Genomic DNA, 17,266 nt, shown 5'->3' with positions numbered 1-17,266 from the left:
GGCTAGGCTATTTTGAGTAGGTGAGCTGCTGCGGTGCAGTAAACCAGCCATTAATAGCAGCTTGTTATTTATCCAGGAGCCCTCCATAAAAGACAAATCAAGGCAAATTGGCTAGTAAAACTGCATCTGGGCATTTTTCACAATTTTTAAAAAAAAATATTAATGCCTCAGTGGACGACTTAAAACTGTGAATTCTGAACAAATGCATTTCTTGGCCTCACCACGCCAGGCCCGGGGGCTTTTATTTTGAAGTGCCGGCGCGTATTTGTGTATCTGCTGATCGGACGTGAGCGTGGATGGTGACGTGAAGCCGGATCTTCGCCGCTCTCTCTCCGAGGAGGCTCTGCGGCTCTTCTGCTCTTTAGCTCGGTTTGCTCTGCTTGAGAGTGTCGCAGGGCTCCTCTCACCATGGCTCTGTACGATTATGTCACCCAGGACCAGCTCTCGGGCTTCGACAAGTATAAGGTACGGTCGCTTGAGTAGTTTAGGGTCAGGTTTTGCTGAGGAGTCTGGCCGGGCTGCGATGCTAGTAATGCTAAGCCGGGCGGCATGGGCTGGAAGGTGTGGTGGAGGAAGGGAGGAAGGGAGCGAGGGAGGGAGGAAGGGAGCGAGGGATAGTCAGTCAGTCGGCTAGCTTTCTAGCTCTGTTTCATTTTAAATAAGATGAATAATAACTTTGACATATTCTACAGTATTAATAGATGCATATAAAGTTAGCCACCTAGTAGAACTGGCTTCCATTCAGCCTGAACTGGTGGCTTCATGTTAGCTAGCTGGTGAATTAGTGCCCCTGGGCTCTGTCAGGATGACCTGACCGGTCAGCTGAGCACAAAGCCATCAGAGCCTCTGCCAGCCGGCTGCTCATAACTAACCAGCTAATTTAGGTTATATTTCAAGGTAGATAACTGTGTTTAGTCTTTGACAGTCAGTGCTCAGTGGGCATTAACGTGGTTTCAGACCCCCAGGGCTAGCTAGATTGATTGGGGTGGATCTGGGTCCTGTAAAAGAGGGCCGTCTATGTGCTTTACGTCTTTTTGAGACTAAAACCCAAAGTTCGACCTGTTTTAAGCCACTCGGCACTTGTACTGTTATTCTGTTACCATTCATTCTTGTGCAGAAACTGGTTGCAGTAACGTATCAAGTGGCGTCCCACAGGGTTCAATCCTAGGCCCTATAAAACTGATGCTGATTATGGCAGTCGTGTAGTTATGAGAGTGGGTTTATTCTCAAAACAGCCGAAATACTGGGACTCAAGTGCTTTGTGACAAAAAACAAAGTTAGACATGCCTTAACCCATGATTTAGCATATTTCGGAGTTCCACAGGGTTCAGTTTTAGGCCCTTTGAAACTGATGCTGATAATGACCGTAGTCGTTGGAACAGATTAGCCCATGGCTCCACTACAAGACTACAAGGTCGAGCGAAATCACAGAAATCTCGGACACAGCCTAAGCTGGTCAGTTGTATTAACATTGTTTAAGGTTTCCCCCTAAAATTGAAGTGTATTTATTTTGAATCAGATTAATATTGAGAACTTGGTACATGGACATGACGAACAATGAACCTCAAGCACTGTCTCTTCATAAAAAAAACCCCTAAAACATATTTCAGAACCTGTAAAATACAAAAAAGAAATCTTTCAGAATCTCTAAACTGTTGTGTAATAGTCTTGACTTATTATATTTACTCCCCAACATTTACATAAATCCAGCCCAGGTTGTATGGATGCTTTTCTTGTTTTATTTTACCTTATTATTATTATTATTATTATTATGTGATTAACTCTTGGACAGAAATTATTCTGAAGTGGAGTCCCACAGGGTTCAGTTTTAGGCCCTTTGAAACTGATGCTGATAATGACCGTAGTCGTTGGAACAGATTAGCACATGGATCCACTACAAGACTACAGGGTCGAGCGAAATCACAGAAATCTCGGACACAGCCCAAGTTTGCATTGTTTATAAGCTGGTCAGTTGTATTAACGTTGTTTAAGGTGCCCCTAAAATTGAAGTGTATTTATTTTGAATCAGATTAATAATGAGAACTTGCTACATGGACATGACGATGAACCCATGAACCTCAAGCACTGTCTCTTCCTAAAAAAAAAAAACCCTAAAACATATTTCAGAACCTGTAAAATACAAAAAAAAAATCTTTCAGAATCTCTAAACTGTTAATAGTGTTAACTGTTAACTGTGTAATAGTCTTGACTCATTATATTTACTCCCCTACATTTACAGAAATCCAGCCAAGGTTGTATGGCTGCTTTTCTTGTTCTCTATTTGCTCTATTTTACCTTATTATTAAATAGTCCCACAGGGTTCAACGTTAAGGCCTCTAAATCTGTGAACACTAGTGTCGTTATGAGAGTAAATAACTGGACGGTGGGCCTGTAACCATTGTTTAAGGGTGTTGAGATGTTTGCTTGCGTTGTGTCGTAATAAATGATATAGGCTCTCTGAATTTGAGTACTGCCCAGAACACTATTAGCTACAATAGACATAAGATTAGCCTATAACCCACGTGTTTGACCACAAGCTAATTTCCTGGTCTAAATCTTTTGGTTAAAAAAAAGAAAAGAAAAGAAAAGATCTGGGCCCTTTACTGTGTCTATGCTTTAGCTGAACACTACAGGTCATGTGTGAAGACTAGAGTCCAGACTGCTGGACAATTTTAAAGGACAGAGATGGCTGAGAATTTCGGAGAAACATGGCTTTATCTCGCACGGCGGGATGTCCGTGTGTGCCCTCATGTGACGCAGTGTGGAAAGTGGTCATGTCCTTGATCTGATAAACAGAGCTTCTGTATGTCCATTAATGGCTGTGAAGATCACAATGCTTTTCACAGTGAAAAGTGGTTGGGGTGCATTCACCGACATACACACACACACACACACACACACATACTCGAATACACAAATAAATAAGCCTTTGGCCCAGTTGGCAGTGTTTCTGCGTGCTGGGTTGTAGGGCTGTAAGCAGTGCGTCAGTTTTATAGCCTTTATTAGCCTCTGAATGTTGTTGGGTTTTCAATTGGTTGCATTAGACGTGTGTGTGTGTGTGTGTGTGTGTGTGAGAGAGACTCCACCCTTGGCTCAGATGACACTAGCAAGACTGTACTAGCTATGGACTGTACTAGGTGAGGGAAGGCATTTGTTATAGAGGTAAGCTGCTCTACTGTGGTGCGCCGATTGCTTTGTACCACTTGCCGGAGTCGTCATTCCCCTCTGCTATCACGGTGGGCCGGTGGGGCACCACTATTCTACTGCTGGGAGGCACTCGATGTGCTTCATCTTCGGTACACCGCGGCTCTAGAACATCCCACAAAGGAAGCACTTTCTGAGATGCCACCACCCTCAAACCATGGCCTTTTGGACATCATGTACAGCAAACCCTGTCACGTAGCATCTGTGACGTCCCGGGCCGAGTTCATTCCAAACCAGGGGTGGTCATAACACTGTCATATGACTGTAACAGTGGGCGAAGAGGGGTAGCATCTCAGAGACCGCTGACAGTGTGGGATGTTCTAGAGCTGCCGTAGTGAAGGTGAATGCATGTTTGGTGATTAAATAAGGGGTTTATTGAATGGCATGTGGGTAAGACCTGTCATATATAAGTGCTAGATATGAGACTGATCACAGTAATCCTAAACTTGCCACTGTCACATGACATTATTTTGGATGTAGAATAGCCCTATTGGGATCTATTCATAACATCTACAGAGGGAGCTCAGATATGCAACCTTAGCTGGACACCCAAATGTTTGTGGACACTCCTTCTAATGATTGCATTCAACTACTTTAAGTTGCGCCCATTGCTCACGCTCTCAGCAGTGGCCAGACATGGGTATTGAACCCACAACCTTGTGAGCAGTAGCCCAGCACTGGAATCACTGGGTTCTGAGTCTGATAGATAGATAGACAGATAGCTTCACTGGAGTGTCTCTGGGTGGGGTTGTGTTCTCTGGTGATTTGTACAGTGGTGAGTCACCACTTCATTGGACTAAAGACATCAGTGCCCTGTTAGCCGCAAGTTTCATTCCCTCTTTTAGTGTATGTACTTGCCACTAACACGCAGGCCTGATACTGTGTGGGTGTGTGAGAAGAGAGCGAGGAATTGAGCAACAGCAAACGCTCATCATGAAGTGGTTGTTGCAAGGACAGGAGTGTGAAATGCGACCATAATGTGTGTTGGTGTGTGAAGCATCGTATGTTAATTAACCTCCTCTCTTTCTATTTTTCTCTCTCTCTCTCTCTCTCTGCTATGGCCACTTCCAGTACAGCGCAGTGGACACCAACCCTCTGTCCGTCTATGTCATGCACCCCTTCTGGAACTCTATGGTGAAGGTGAGTAGGCCAGACGATCAGAGCTGAAGTAGCGTCCACAAGGAGAAACGCCGTTGACCGTAATGCCAATAATGTACTCCTGGTACTAAATCACTGTGTTGATTCTTCTGAGACACCCCCCCCCCCCCCCCCCCCCACCACCACCACCACCACCTACCTGACTGTGAGAGGTCTAAAGCAGAGCCTGCATCTGAAAGGGGAGGTAACTGATGCCTTACTGCCCACGCTGTCTCACAAGTCAGTGTTTTAGGTGGCAGTGTAGTGATGAAGGTCTCTGTAATAGTGAAGGCAGCAATGCGTCCTGATGTTGCTAAGGAGTCATTAGCTATTAGCATTTTTACCCAGTAAAATAGAAGGCTGGGTGGTTAACCTTGGATTCAGACAGTGTCAAGTTTCTTCCTGCCTCAGATACACAGATTTGTTCTATTAGCTTCTCCTGACTGTGATTAGTATGAAAATACTAATTTCCTGACCATGATAAATCTAAAAAGCCAGACCCAAGACTGACCTCCCCCTGACTGTGATTAGTCTAAATTTCTGTGGTGTTTCTGGTGGGACCTCCCCCTGACTGTGATTAGTCTAAATTTCTGTGGTGTTTCTGGTGGGACCTCCCCCTGAGTGGGATTAGTCTAAATCCCTGTGGCGTTTCTGCTGGGACCTCCCTCTGACTGTGATTAGTCTAAATCCCTGTGGCGTTTCTGCTGGGACCTCCCCCTGACTGTGATTAGTCTAAATCCCTGTGGCGTTTCTGCTGGGACCTCCCCCTGAGTGGGATTAGTCTTAATCCCTGTGGCGTTTCTGCTGGGACCTCCCCCTGAGTGGGATTAGTCTAAATCCCTGTGGTGTTTCTTCTGGGACCTCCCCCTGAGTGGGATTAGTCTAAATCCCTGTGGTGTTTCTGATGGGACCTCCCCCTGAGTGGGATTAGTCTAAATCCCTGTGGTGTTTCTGATGGGACCTCCCCCTGAGTGGGATTAGTCTAAATCCCTGTGGTGTTTCTGATGGGGCCTCCCCCTGAGTGGGATTAGTCTAAATCCCTGTAGTGTTTCTGATGGGGCCTCCCCCTGAGTGGGATTACTCTAAATCCCTGTAGTGTTTCTTCTGGGACCTCTCCTGGAGTGGGATTAGTCTTAATCCCTGTGGTGTTTCTGATGGGACCTCCCCCTGACTGGGGTTAGTCTGGGTTCTCAGTGTTTGGTCACTGATATCATAGAAAGTGGTCAGTCCCAATCCTTATTGATCGTCAGTTCATTTTTGTGTGAACATGCGTGTGATTAGATCCCCCATGTTAAAGATCCTGTTCACAGATTTGCTTCTATTGCGATTCTCAATGCAGCATTAATGACTTTTCCATTTAGATCTTATTACTAAACAGCTCAAACACTCTCTACAATCTATCTCACGCTCTGTGTGTCTCTCTCTCTCGCTCCCTCTCAGGTGTTGCCCACATGGTTGGCACCAAATCTGATCACCTTCACAGGCTTCATGTTCCTCGTGCTCAACTTTGTCATCCTGTCGGGGTATGACTTTGACTTCTACGCCTCAGGTAAGGCTTTCGAGTGCGTTTCGTCATGGGAGGCTGGTTTCTCTGACCTTTTGTGGCTGTACAGTACAGAACAGTCTGTCTGAATATGCAGGGAGGATGAGTCAAAGTCAAAGTCCTGCCACATTCTTTTCCATCTCTCTCTGTGTCTTCTCCTACCTTTCTCTCTCCTTTTCGGTCTCTCTACCCAACAGTTATAAAACGTTGAGGCATGGTTTTTTTCTCGTTGCAGTAGGATCAAGGATCTAAATCCTCTGAATTATGTCTCACTTTTTTTTCCTTTTTTTTTTTTTTTCCTTCCCAAGCCAAGCAAACTCGAACCCGGCCTCAAGTCACTCGTTATACTCATGTTTGTGTACACTTTCGATGGTAACCTGCACCTTTCTGACTCTGTTTGTCTGTTTTAGCTGAGGGTCACACACACGTGCCCAGTTGGGTCTGGATAGCGGCTGGCCTCTTCAACTTTCTGGCATACACGTTAGGTAGGTAGTGTGTGTACAGGACATGGCTCAAGTGGAGTTGATTGTTATTGTGTGTGTCTTAACATAAGCCTTAAAATGAACAACTGAAATAGTAACTGCAATGTGTCAAAGCCAGAGGCTTGAAAGTGTGAGAGTCTATGTGCATGTGTGAAGTGTGTACTTGTCTGAATTACCTCCCAAGTATAATAACTCTTAGTAGACTGACTTACTGCTGTCCTCACTCTGATCAAAATCTAAACCATGCCACACTCTTGGTTAAGCAGTTTTCATTAAAACAGCAGCTTCAGAATCACTGACTGTAACAGGGAAAGTGGCGTCACTGTCATTCCCACTCCGGGCCGGAAGGCTGCTACTGCACTGTGGGGCTTTGCTGGAGCCGCACTACGAGACCTCTCTCCAGAGCTGTGTATCGCTGCATAACCCGAGTCATATTAATATTAATGTAAAACCCCCTCCGTCCACATGCTTCTCTACCTGCCAATTCTGTATCTCTCAGCTTGTCCAGAAATGCATGTGTAAACAGTGTCCATGAGGGAGCACTCAAAGCGTGATTTATATTCTCAGCAGTGGTGTGAAAGTTGATTGACACTCTTCAACTGCAGGCGGAGCCCAAGAGCAAGAACCATCAGTTCTTGCATAAAGCTGCTTGAAGGGATCCTATCATGCAAAAGGAGTTTTGCATTAAATGGTTGGGTGACTGTTGTCTACCAGCAGCCCAGCACACACTACTAACACGCCACCACCATGTCAGTCAGTGTCACTGCAGTGCAATCAGAGATTGACCCACCACCCAAATACTTCCTGCTCTGCGGTGGTCAGTCCTGTGGGGTGTTGAGCACTGAAGAACAACTAAGTAACAAAATACACAGAGAAACAGATGGATTACATTCCGTAATAATTGAACTACAGGGTGCTCATATATGGGAAGTAGAGCTGATGGAGTGTAAAAAAGACATGGAGTGGTATTAATGTTTTGGCTGATTGTTGTATAAATCTAATAAAAATGTTAATTTCTAAGGCATAAAGAGAGGTTGTAAAGGGTCATGAAACCATGATTTCTGACTTTTCAGGGCTTAAACCCACACAAACATCATGAGTGGACATCAGGTAGAAACATACTACACCAGAAAAAGTCGCATACGGACCCTTTAAAAGTTTGATAGACTTGCTGTGTAATGTCTGATGCTGTCTGTGAAATTAATATCTTAAATCTTAAATAAATGATGATCTATATCATTTTGTGTGCGCACAGATGGTGTGGACGGTAAGCAGGCCCGCAGGACAAACTCCAGCACCCCTCTTGGCGAGCTGTTTGACCATGGCCTGGACAGCTGGGCGTGCGTGTTCTTCGTGTGCTCCATGTACTCTGTGTTCGGCCGAGGAGCGAGCGGCGTCAGCGTGCTCACGCTCTACTACCTGCTCTGGGTCGTCCTCTTCTCCTTCATCCTCTCACACTGGGAGAAATACAACACCGGTGTCCTCTTCCTGCCTTGGGGCTACGACCTCAGCCAAGTGGTAGGATCCACTCGCCCTGAAAATACACGTCAAAGTATCGGGATGTCTCAGAAACACTGTATGGATTTTGAATGATAGTTTACATGTAAAGTTTCATGGCAGACAGTAGAAATTAATGTTGTGAGAAAAAGTAAACTCAGGTTTTATGCTTATGATGTTATTAAAGAAGTTTATTAAATATAGTATATGGAATCATAATCCCTGTATCCTGCTGCCTATTGTAACGCCAGGTTCTTGCCCATGCACAGCCCTACCAACACACGCGCTCAGCCACGCAGGCATGGGCCAGCCGTTTAGACCAGATTATAGGATCTGTTGGGTCATGAAATGCTGCATGAGGTGTTTTCAAGCGTGATTCATTAATGATCCAGTTCTGGATCGGTAACCAGTATGCGTCATGGAGTGGAATTTCATGGTTGTTTTATAGCTGTCATTTATTCATCCTCCCCTGTATGTAGTTGCTTGCTTGTTTATCTCTGCCTGTCTGGATTATGTGGTTTGTGACTTGTATATTTTAACGTACCAGTAAAAGCAAGTGTCAGTCAGTACGTATCAGCCAACTTTGTGTACTAAGCAAACCGAATCTAGTGCCTTTGAGGTAAGAGTGAAATTTAAAAGGTGGAATTCAGCCACAGTGAGGTGAAGAAATAACATTTTCATTAGAAAACCATTTCATTTCCTCTTTCGTTCTTTTGCAGACCATTTCTATTGTGTATATCATAACAGCAGTGGTCGGAGTGGAGACGTGGTATGAGCCAGTGATTTGGAACATCCACTACAGAGATCTATTCATCATCATGATCATGGGTAAGAAAGCTGCATCTCTCTTATCGATTCATTCTTATTGGTTCCTTTCAGATCGGGTATTCATTGGTGTGCGATGGATCTCCTCATTACGGCGTGAATCTAACTGAGCTGTCTGTTTTAGTTGCGTTTAGTTAAACAGCACTGTAACGTGGGCATAATAACAGGAGAGGCAAGACAAGACAAGTCACTTCCTGCATTTCCTTCATGAACTGGTTTACCATGTTGTCGTTCTTTTAATGACGGACAGACAGACACTCACTCACTGACTCACTTTGCTGCAGTGGCTCTCGCTCCTAGTAAACAGGTTTTTGCACATGCAGTTAAACTCAAGTCATATACATAGAGGAACTTCTGCTGCGGTTTGCAGGAAACCGTGGTTTGGTCATTGGAATACATTGTGGTGTGGGTGGTGGTGTGTTGTTTTTTAAGTGTGTGTGTGTGTGTGTGTGTGTGTGTGTGTGTGTGTGTGTGTGTGTGATCCCCTATGATAAGCCATGTTGTCAACATTAGCAGCTCCTTTACCAAAATGAAGAAGCAGTCTAAAAGGTGCCAAAATGCATTTACTGAGTGTTTCAACTTAAATAAAATATAACTGTAATATGGATGAAAATGCTCAGTTGCAGTTTTACAAGCTTATTTACCATCTTGTTTTTTTGGCTGACTTTGGCTTGGGGGGGGGGGGGGGGGGGGGTATTTCCCTGTCTCTGGACGGCCTACTGTCAGCCTTTTAGCTGCTCCCTCAGCTGCAGTTTCTTTGGCTTCTGCAACACTGTACCACTGCTTGCGCATGCTGTGGTACCTCAGGGTATCGCGCACAGTAGGCTAACTGGCTGGGCTCTGAGTGAGGCTTGCCTCAGAGCAGTAACCTGCACATCCTGCCAGTGTTGTAGTGTTGTGGTGTGTGGTTTTTTTTTTTTTTTTTTTTTTTTTTTGTTTGTTTGTTAGTTTTTTTGTTCTGTGTATGTGTGTGTGTATATGTATGTATGTATGTATGTATGTATGTATGTATGTATATATATGTATGTATATATATATATATATATATATATATATGTATGTATATATATATATATATATATAATGTGTTTATGTGTGTGTGAGATCCCCCACGATAAGCCATGTTGTCAACATTAGCAGCTCCTTCACAAAAATGAAGAAGCAGTCTAAAAGGTGCCAGAAATGCATTTACTGAGTATTTTAACTTGTACTTACTATTATACATAAATATATAACTGTTATTTGGGTGAAAATGCTCAGATGCAGTTTTCCAGGGGGTTGGCTCTGCATTTATTTGGGGGGGGGGGGGTTCCTGTCTCTGGTCGGCCTACCGTTAGCCTTCTTGCCGCTCCCGCAGCTGCAGTTTCTTTGGCTTCTGTAACACTTTACCTCGGCTTGCGCATGCTGTGGTACCTCAGGGTATCGCGCACAGTAGGCTAACTGGCTGGGCTCTGAGTGAGGCTTGCCTCAGAGCAGTAACCTGCACATCCTGCAGTGTTGCATTTGAGCTTTTTAGCTTTGCATCCGTGTTCTTGCAAAGTAGCTGTTGCGTTTAGCCTCTAGCTATCTGGTGGGCTGGAGGTATGTAAATGTTAGGGCCATAAGTCTAAAAAAACAGTTAAGACTGTTATTAAGCACTTTTTAGATTTTGGAACTGGGCAGGTTTACAAACTTCTATTATAAAAGAATAGTCGCACCAATTTGTACAGAAGATCCTGGAGTTACTGAATAATAGTGTGTAATAAGCCTTGGAGTGTTACGAGGTTAAATTAAGAGACCTCAGCCAAGATTAGTACAGTTTTCAGTTGTAGAGCAACCGCATGTGGGGTAAAGGGGGGAAAACATCTGTGAATGAGATTTTTCCACCAAACAGTGTGTGTATGAGTTGGCTAATTGTGTGTGTGTGTGTTCTGCTCACTTTATAGGATGCCTGTTTGCTGTAACATTGCCAATGAGCCTCTACAACGTCTTGAAGTAAGTTCAACCATCCAACCACGATTTTACTTTTATAGTTTTATGAGCAGCAGTGCACTAAAATAAACCTGACATGCGATTATCTTGTGGTTTGCTCAATGGCTGTCGTTATTTTATTATCCCAGGGTGACGTACTTGTCATTCTAGGTCATTCAGTTTGTGTTTTATTTCTTCTACTACTTCTTTATTTCATTTGTTGCCTGATGTTGTTATATAATGATTCTCTAATGGATACCTGCTAATATAAAAGATTAAATAAATAAATAAATGCCAGTGTGTAGAATCGGTGTGTAGCAAATGCTGTGGGAATGATGGGCGTGTTTCTGCGGTTTCCCTCAGGGCTTATCGAAACAACACACTGAAGCACAGCTCCTTGTACGAGGCTCTGCTGCCCTTCTTCTCCCCCACACTCCTCTTCATTCTGTCTACACTGTGGGTCAGCCTCTCCCCCAGCAACATCTTGGAGCTACAGCCCAGAATCTTCTACCTGATGGTGGGGACGGCCTTCGCCAATGTCACTGTAAGTGCACACCAGGGTTTGTACATTTCTGCACTACAATTCTTTGGAAAATAGAAAGTACCTCCATTGGGCAACATGCCCTCGCACTAAAGTCCAGATTATGTAGAAACTAGCTTGATTAGACAGATGAAGGCACTGCAGAGAGCCACAGGTGACCGTTTTCACACCATTGCTGAGGCAGATTTTGCTGAACAACCTGCCCTAGTTGAATTTCTAATCGGTTTTTGAATGAATTACTCTGATACAGACCATACCCAACAGTACAATAACTAGCTTATATTCCAACACTAAATATTATAGAATAAATACTAAGGTCTAAGGTTACTTCATACGACACTAAGCTACATTAATGTGAAGTCCTCTTTACACGCTTCCTACAAGCACATGCACAGATACACATGCAGCATTGTGCTCTGTAGAATGAGGACAGACATTGCAGAGACAAGACCATTGTTGACACATCATGTCCTGTGACATCCTGTGAAATGATCCCCCCCCCCCTCTCTCTCTCTGTCTCGCGCAGTGTAAGCTAATCGTATGTCAGATGAGTAACACGCGTTGTCAGCCGCTGAGTTGGCTGCTGTTGCCCATGGCCGTGGTTGTGCTGCTGGTGTTCTCAGGGGTGGTTCAGCAGAGTGAGGCAGTGGTGCTGTACGTGTGGACAGCTGTGGTCATCTTCACACACATACATTACGGAGTGTCAGTGGTGAGTAAAGCATACAAGTGCAGCCGTCTGCACTTTACATTTCCTTCTGATCTTCCTGTATAATACTTAGAATTCTGTTGCAGTTTCCAATAACTCGAACACTGTAAATATGAGCATATACTGGCTGTTATATCCTTACAGCCTGGATATTATTGGCACATTCAGGCTTCATTTCGTTTATAGTTAGAATTGGATTAGAGCTACCTGTAGGTCCCATGATGACATTTTGGGATTGTTGGAGGCTTCCTGGCACATTTTGAGGTCTGCCTTTGAGCTGACCTGGCCATGTTGGCTGTTGTTCTCCACTTGTAAACGATTTAGCGGACAGTGGAACAGCTGATTTCTGATGATTTTGAGATCTTTTTATATCCAAGACTCATCTGCATCTACAACTTTCGTTCTGAAGGCATCAGAGAGCTCTTTGCATCTGACCATGGTGATCTTCACCACTCACTTCAACAGTCAAGAGCAAACCAGACTAAATGGCCGAGGTTTAAATAAGACCAGCTATTCCAGAATTCTCTCTAACCATGGTCTGATCTTCTGCACCTCTCAGTATTGTTCAGACGAAGATCACATGTCCATATCTTTTTAAATATGTTAAAGATTACGTCTATTTTTGCTTACATGAGTAGATGGCACAGGAAGTAGGTTGAGAACAGGGTCAATTTGCCAACAGGGTGTGGCGTCAAGTATTGTGAGATGATTTTAGCCTTCTCTCATTCTCGACCCCTCTGTAGGTGAAGCAGCTGAGCGATCACTTCAACATCTACGCCTTCTCCCTGAAGAAGCCCAGTTCCGACTGACAGGATGAGGAGAAAATCGGCCTCACGGCTGCCGAGGTCTAAGCTGTCCCCCAGCCTCCTCTGCCAGCCGACCAGCCGACAACTGAACCCATCACCACGGAGACACATCTCATATCCGGGAGAACCTGAAAACCCTGCTGACCAAACAAGCCTTCCCAGCCGGAGCCCAGACACGCAGCTGCACCACAAGGACCTAGTGAGCCTAGGGACGCAGACACACCGCAGGGCCCTGCCTAGGATATGCAGCTGATTCAACGAGGGCCCCTGCGGAGCTGTGTTCATGTGGCAGACGCTGTTTGGCTTTCTGGTGTCCGAGGCCTGGGAGATTCGCTTGTTTCCTACGGAAATGTGCTTTCAGCGAAGATGCGGGGAACCTGGAACGGTTAACACAAACCACACGGACCACAAACACACACCTCTTCAAACGTAACCACGTTAATACACACGTTCACGCAAGCATGCCCAATCACACGTAATCAATCATGATTCACACACATCTGATGAATGTTTAGTGCATTTTCTGCCTTGGGCCATTGGCATTTTATTTGGGTTTCATTTCTGGATTAAAACGACAACAAAAAAAACAGCCCGAACCTTTTGTGAGTTTGAGGCATTATGAAAATTATCAAATAGAAAAAGAGCTTTTTTTAATTATTATTATTATAATTCATTTAATTGAATGTTTTTATTTCCTAGGTGGTGGGAACCCTGAATTAGGTTTAAATACCAGGATATTTGGTTGGGAGTTTGTTTTTAAGATGTCCTCTATTGCTGTGCCTACAGCTCTGTAAAGTAAACCTCTACAGAAGAACAGAACCAACATTTCTGAACTCACTTGAACCTTGAGCTTCACACACACACATACACACACACACACACACACACACACACACACACACACACACACACACACACAGCCTAAGCCCCTTAAGGACTAACAAGTGTGGTTTTGAGGGGCCAAACCTTTTTTCTTTTTCTCCAGTTGACTGTATCCACAAACCTCAGCTTCCTATTTTAATGTTTTTTTTTTTTTTATTATTATTTTTTTCTGCCATTGGTGATGGTGTGTCAGTCTGCCGATTTTCAGATCGTCTCTTTCATTTACGTTTCTTCACGCTTTCTTTCTCGCTTGCTTTTCACTAGTGAGCTTTTATTGAGTTTATTTGCGCTTGAATGAAGAGTGCGCTTTAAAGCCTGTCCAGGAGAGGGCGCACTCGGAGTGTGGGCGAGTGGCATCTCGCTCCGTTCTCTAAACGCGATAAAAGCACTAGTCTCTGTGTGCTGCCAAACTGCTGCCAAGGCTTGCTTTTGTTTTTGTTGTGTTTTTTGTTTGTTTGTTTGTTTGTTTTGTTTTTTGGCACTTTCTAGCTTTCTCGATTTCCTTTGTCTTTAGGGCTGCGCAATATGGCCAGAATATCACTATTATGTTGCTACATCCTGCGATACTGGTGGTTGTATACGTGAAGAATCTCTCGCACACGTGTTGGTAGAGCTTGATGATGCTGTAGCACTGAAAACGATCCAGCAGGTGAGGTGATCGCATACTTGGCTATGACACTACCTCCACCATGCTTTTGAGCACAGCTTCTGATTGTACTGACTCTGTATCTGTACAGTCTCACCTCTCTGCCTGTGTGGGACCTGGTGTTGATTTGATTTGATTGATTGATTGATTGATTGATTAATTGATTGTACGGTCAGTTTCCAGCTTCCCACAGAAATGTGACCTTGGGGAGCACATGGGAGGGTCTCCCCATTTTCTGCATGTTGTATGTATGTAAGCGTATTGACGGCTAAGTTTAAAAGCACATTGGTTAAGCTTTGGTACGCAGTTAAAATATCACTGCAGAACCTCCGTTATTGGTCGGGAAGCTCATGGCGCACAAGACAACATGCAGTGGTTGGTTGCAGGCTCATTTGCATATTCCAGATTGCAGCCTTCTGTGATAGCAGCCTTCACTACACTGATGATTTAATTAACAACATAATTGATAAACATATTGTTCAGCCCTACTTTTATTATTTTTGTTTTTAAATAGAAAGTGGTCATACGCCGTAAGTGGAATGTTCAAGTACACCTTTCATACGATGTCCAAAGTGTCAGTATGTGTGTATTGTAATGTGATGTATGAATGTATGTACATAGTGTGTGTGTGCAAGTATGGGAGAGCGTGTCTGACTCTGATTAGATGCCATTATTATCAGGGGCCGTCTGTAAAATCCATTGGTCGATACTTACAGCTGCGTGTTACTAGTTCTGTAATTCTGTGATTCTTTTTACTTGTTTTATTCATTCTTCAGATGAAGCGAAACCTCAGAGAAGCTCCAGTGCAAGTGAAGATGACCTAGCTGCTCACTGGCCTACTGATATTTATGCACATATACAGACGAACAGACTGTAATCTCCTCCAATGACATACTCTGGTTCGAGCAAAGTTTAAGGGACAGTTTATGGTTAAAGTAATCGTGTGGGTTTTTTTTCTGTTGTATCGAAAGTGTAAAAAGCAAACGGTTGTGTAAAAATAAACATGTTCTCAGACCCTTTGTATGAGGTCAGTACCTAGTATTTATTGTAATGTCTTTTAATTTTTAGTTTGGCCTTTTATTTTGCCTTTTTGTTATTATATACATAAATATAACTGGACTAATGTGGTGCTCTAATGTCCAATTCCAATGAGTGATGTGATGCCCTTCTCGTTTAAAGGAATACTTCAGTATTTCTCAGCCTTATCTCTCAACAAGTTATGAATCACATTTCAAAATAAAGGCGCTAACAGGGTTCTTTAAAGGTTCCATTAAGAACAATTGTTTTTTTTTTTTGTCATGTGTGGGTTTTTTTTTGTTTTGTTTTGTTTTTTTAATAATAATAATAATAATAACCTGCTGCCGCTGTGAACCAAAACACCGGCCCCCAGCTCCACCACACCAGCTAACTGATGCCTGTGCCTGCAAACCTGGAGAGCACAGGAAAATTGTGCTCTGTTGGACTGGACAGGACCGTAGACTTAGACCTCTAAGACACGCTTGGCCCCCATTAACTCCTTTTTTAAATTTTTTTTATTTTTTATTGAGGTTCTTCACACTTGCATCTTTTATAAATGGGTTCCAAAAAATGGTTCTAGGGCAGTCCTCAGTGCACCTTTTCTAGGAGCATTTGGTCGATTTACCTTAAAAAAAATCTTCTAAAATACGCTTACTATAAAATCCAATGGGCACTTGCCTACACTTTTCTGGCTTCTATTATAACCTCGTTAAGAAATATGTTCACAATAATTGACTGTATTCTACACGTATATCAAATATGAGAAACTGGGTTTGTCAAATACTGAAGCATTCCTTTTAAGGGCTTTGCTACTTATTCGTTTTGTGAAGTTCAACTTGTTGGTAGAGCTTGATTCATACTGTAGTACTGAAAGTGATCCAGCAGGTGGGGTTATTGTGTACTCTGCTATGACACTACCTCCACCATGCTTTAGGCAGGCACTGCTTCTAATTGTACTGATGATGATTCTTATCTGTACAGTCCCACCGTTCTCTCTGACTGCTTGGGACCAGGTGCTGTTTTTTTTTTTTTTTTTTGTTTTGTTTTTTCTTGAGTTTCAGAATCATTCATCCCATATAAATGTGACCTTTCTGTAACTGAAATGGGGAGTACGAGGAAGAGTCTCCTTTTAATAAAAGTACTCAGTAATGTCATATCTTTTATTAATGTATTTATATATAACGCTTTAATGGACAATAGAATTGTATAATGTTGTTTTGTTTTTGTTTTTTTTAATAATTACAAACTTGTGTAAAAGACCCACTAAGAACCACTAAGAAGTAATCTGTATAGTGAAATGCAGATGTACTGTACAATGTACTCCAGTTACACAGCCCTATTAAATGAAAGTGTATCCACCAACATGGGTGTCACTGTTTTAAATGTTTGGGAACAGGACAATGGTATAGAGTTATAGAACTAAATAAATATCCATTCACATGTACACTTCAGTTGAATTAAAAGCACTTCAAGTAGTGAAATGTAAAATTATATCTAGAACATCTCCAAAATGGGCTGTTTATACAGGATTAATACTAATTAATAATATCTGTGTGTATATATATATATATATATATATATATATATATATATATATATATATATATATATATTATTATTTATTTATTTATTTTTTTGCACTACTTTACTCAGTTGGACTCAAATGCTTTTAAAATTATGCTTAAGCCTCTTTTTACGTTTTACAGAGAAATCCTAAGGCTTTTATTTTGAAAACCTGACTGGTACGGTTGCTCTTCATCAGAACTGCGTCTCAGCAGGCAGCTGCGGTACCGCGTAGTAATCAAATTCGATTCAGTTTGATCGAACCGATTCTTTCGAGCTGTCAGTTTCAACGATTCATTGATTCACAAGCCTATTCCACTAACTCTACTCTTATATAATATATTTTAATTCAGTGTTTTAGTCCGAAATCCACAAATCTTAGCAAGTTAACATTATTCTCAGCTCTTCTAAACGCAGCAACAGTCGGTTCACGTTGAAAAGACACAGATTACAGAGAGAAAACAGAA

The 17,266-nt window shown here is 42.8% G+C and overlaps 1 protein-coding gene across 1 annotated transcript; it reads left to right on the top strand.

The window, feature by feature from the left end:
* The first annotated feature begins 340 nt into the window (after nucleotides 1-340).
* Nucleotides 341-16,598, top strand: selenoi (selenoprotein I). The gene is made up of 10 exons (XM_072697284.1): nucleotides 341-465; nucleotides 4,276-4,344; nucleotides 5,782-5,890; nucleotides 6,295-6,369; nucleotides 7,622-7,884; nucleotides 8,583-8,691; nucleotides 10,614-10,662; nucleotides 11,002-11,182; nucleotides 11,706-11,888; nucleotides 12,629-16,598. The coding sequence occupies exons 1-10, from the start codon at nucleotides 409-411 to the stop codon at nucleotides 12,734-12,736; spliced, it is 1,203 nt and encodes a 400-aa protein (XP_072553385.1). The 5' UTR covers nucleotides 341-408; the 3' UTR covers nucleotides 12,737-16,598.
* The last annotated feature ends 668 nt before the right edge of the window (nucleotides 16,599-17,266 follow it).

The sequence above is a fragment of the Salminus brasiliensis genome, chromosome 14 (assembly GCF_030463535.1).
Source record: "Salminus brasiliensis chromosome 14, fSalBra1.hap2, whole genome shotgun sequence".
Lineage (NCBI taxonomy): Eukaryota > Metazoa > Chordata > Actinopteri > Characiformes > Bryconidae > Salminus > Salminus brasiliensis.
Note: the sequence above shows the minus strand (reverse complement) of the source record. Positions and strands in the feature narration are given on the sequence as shown.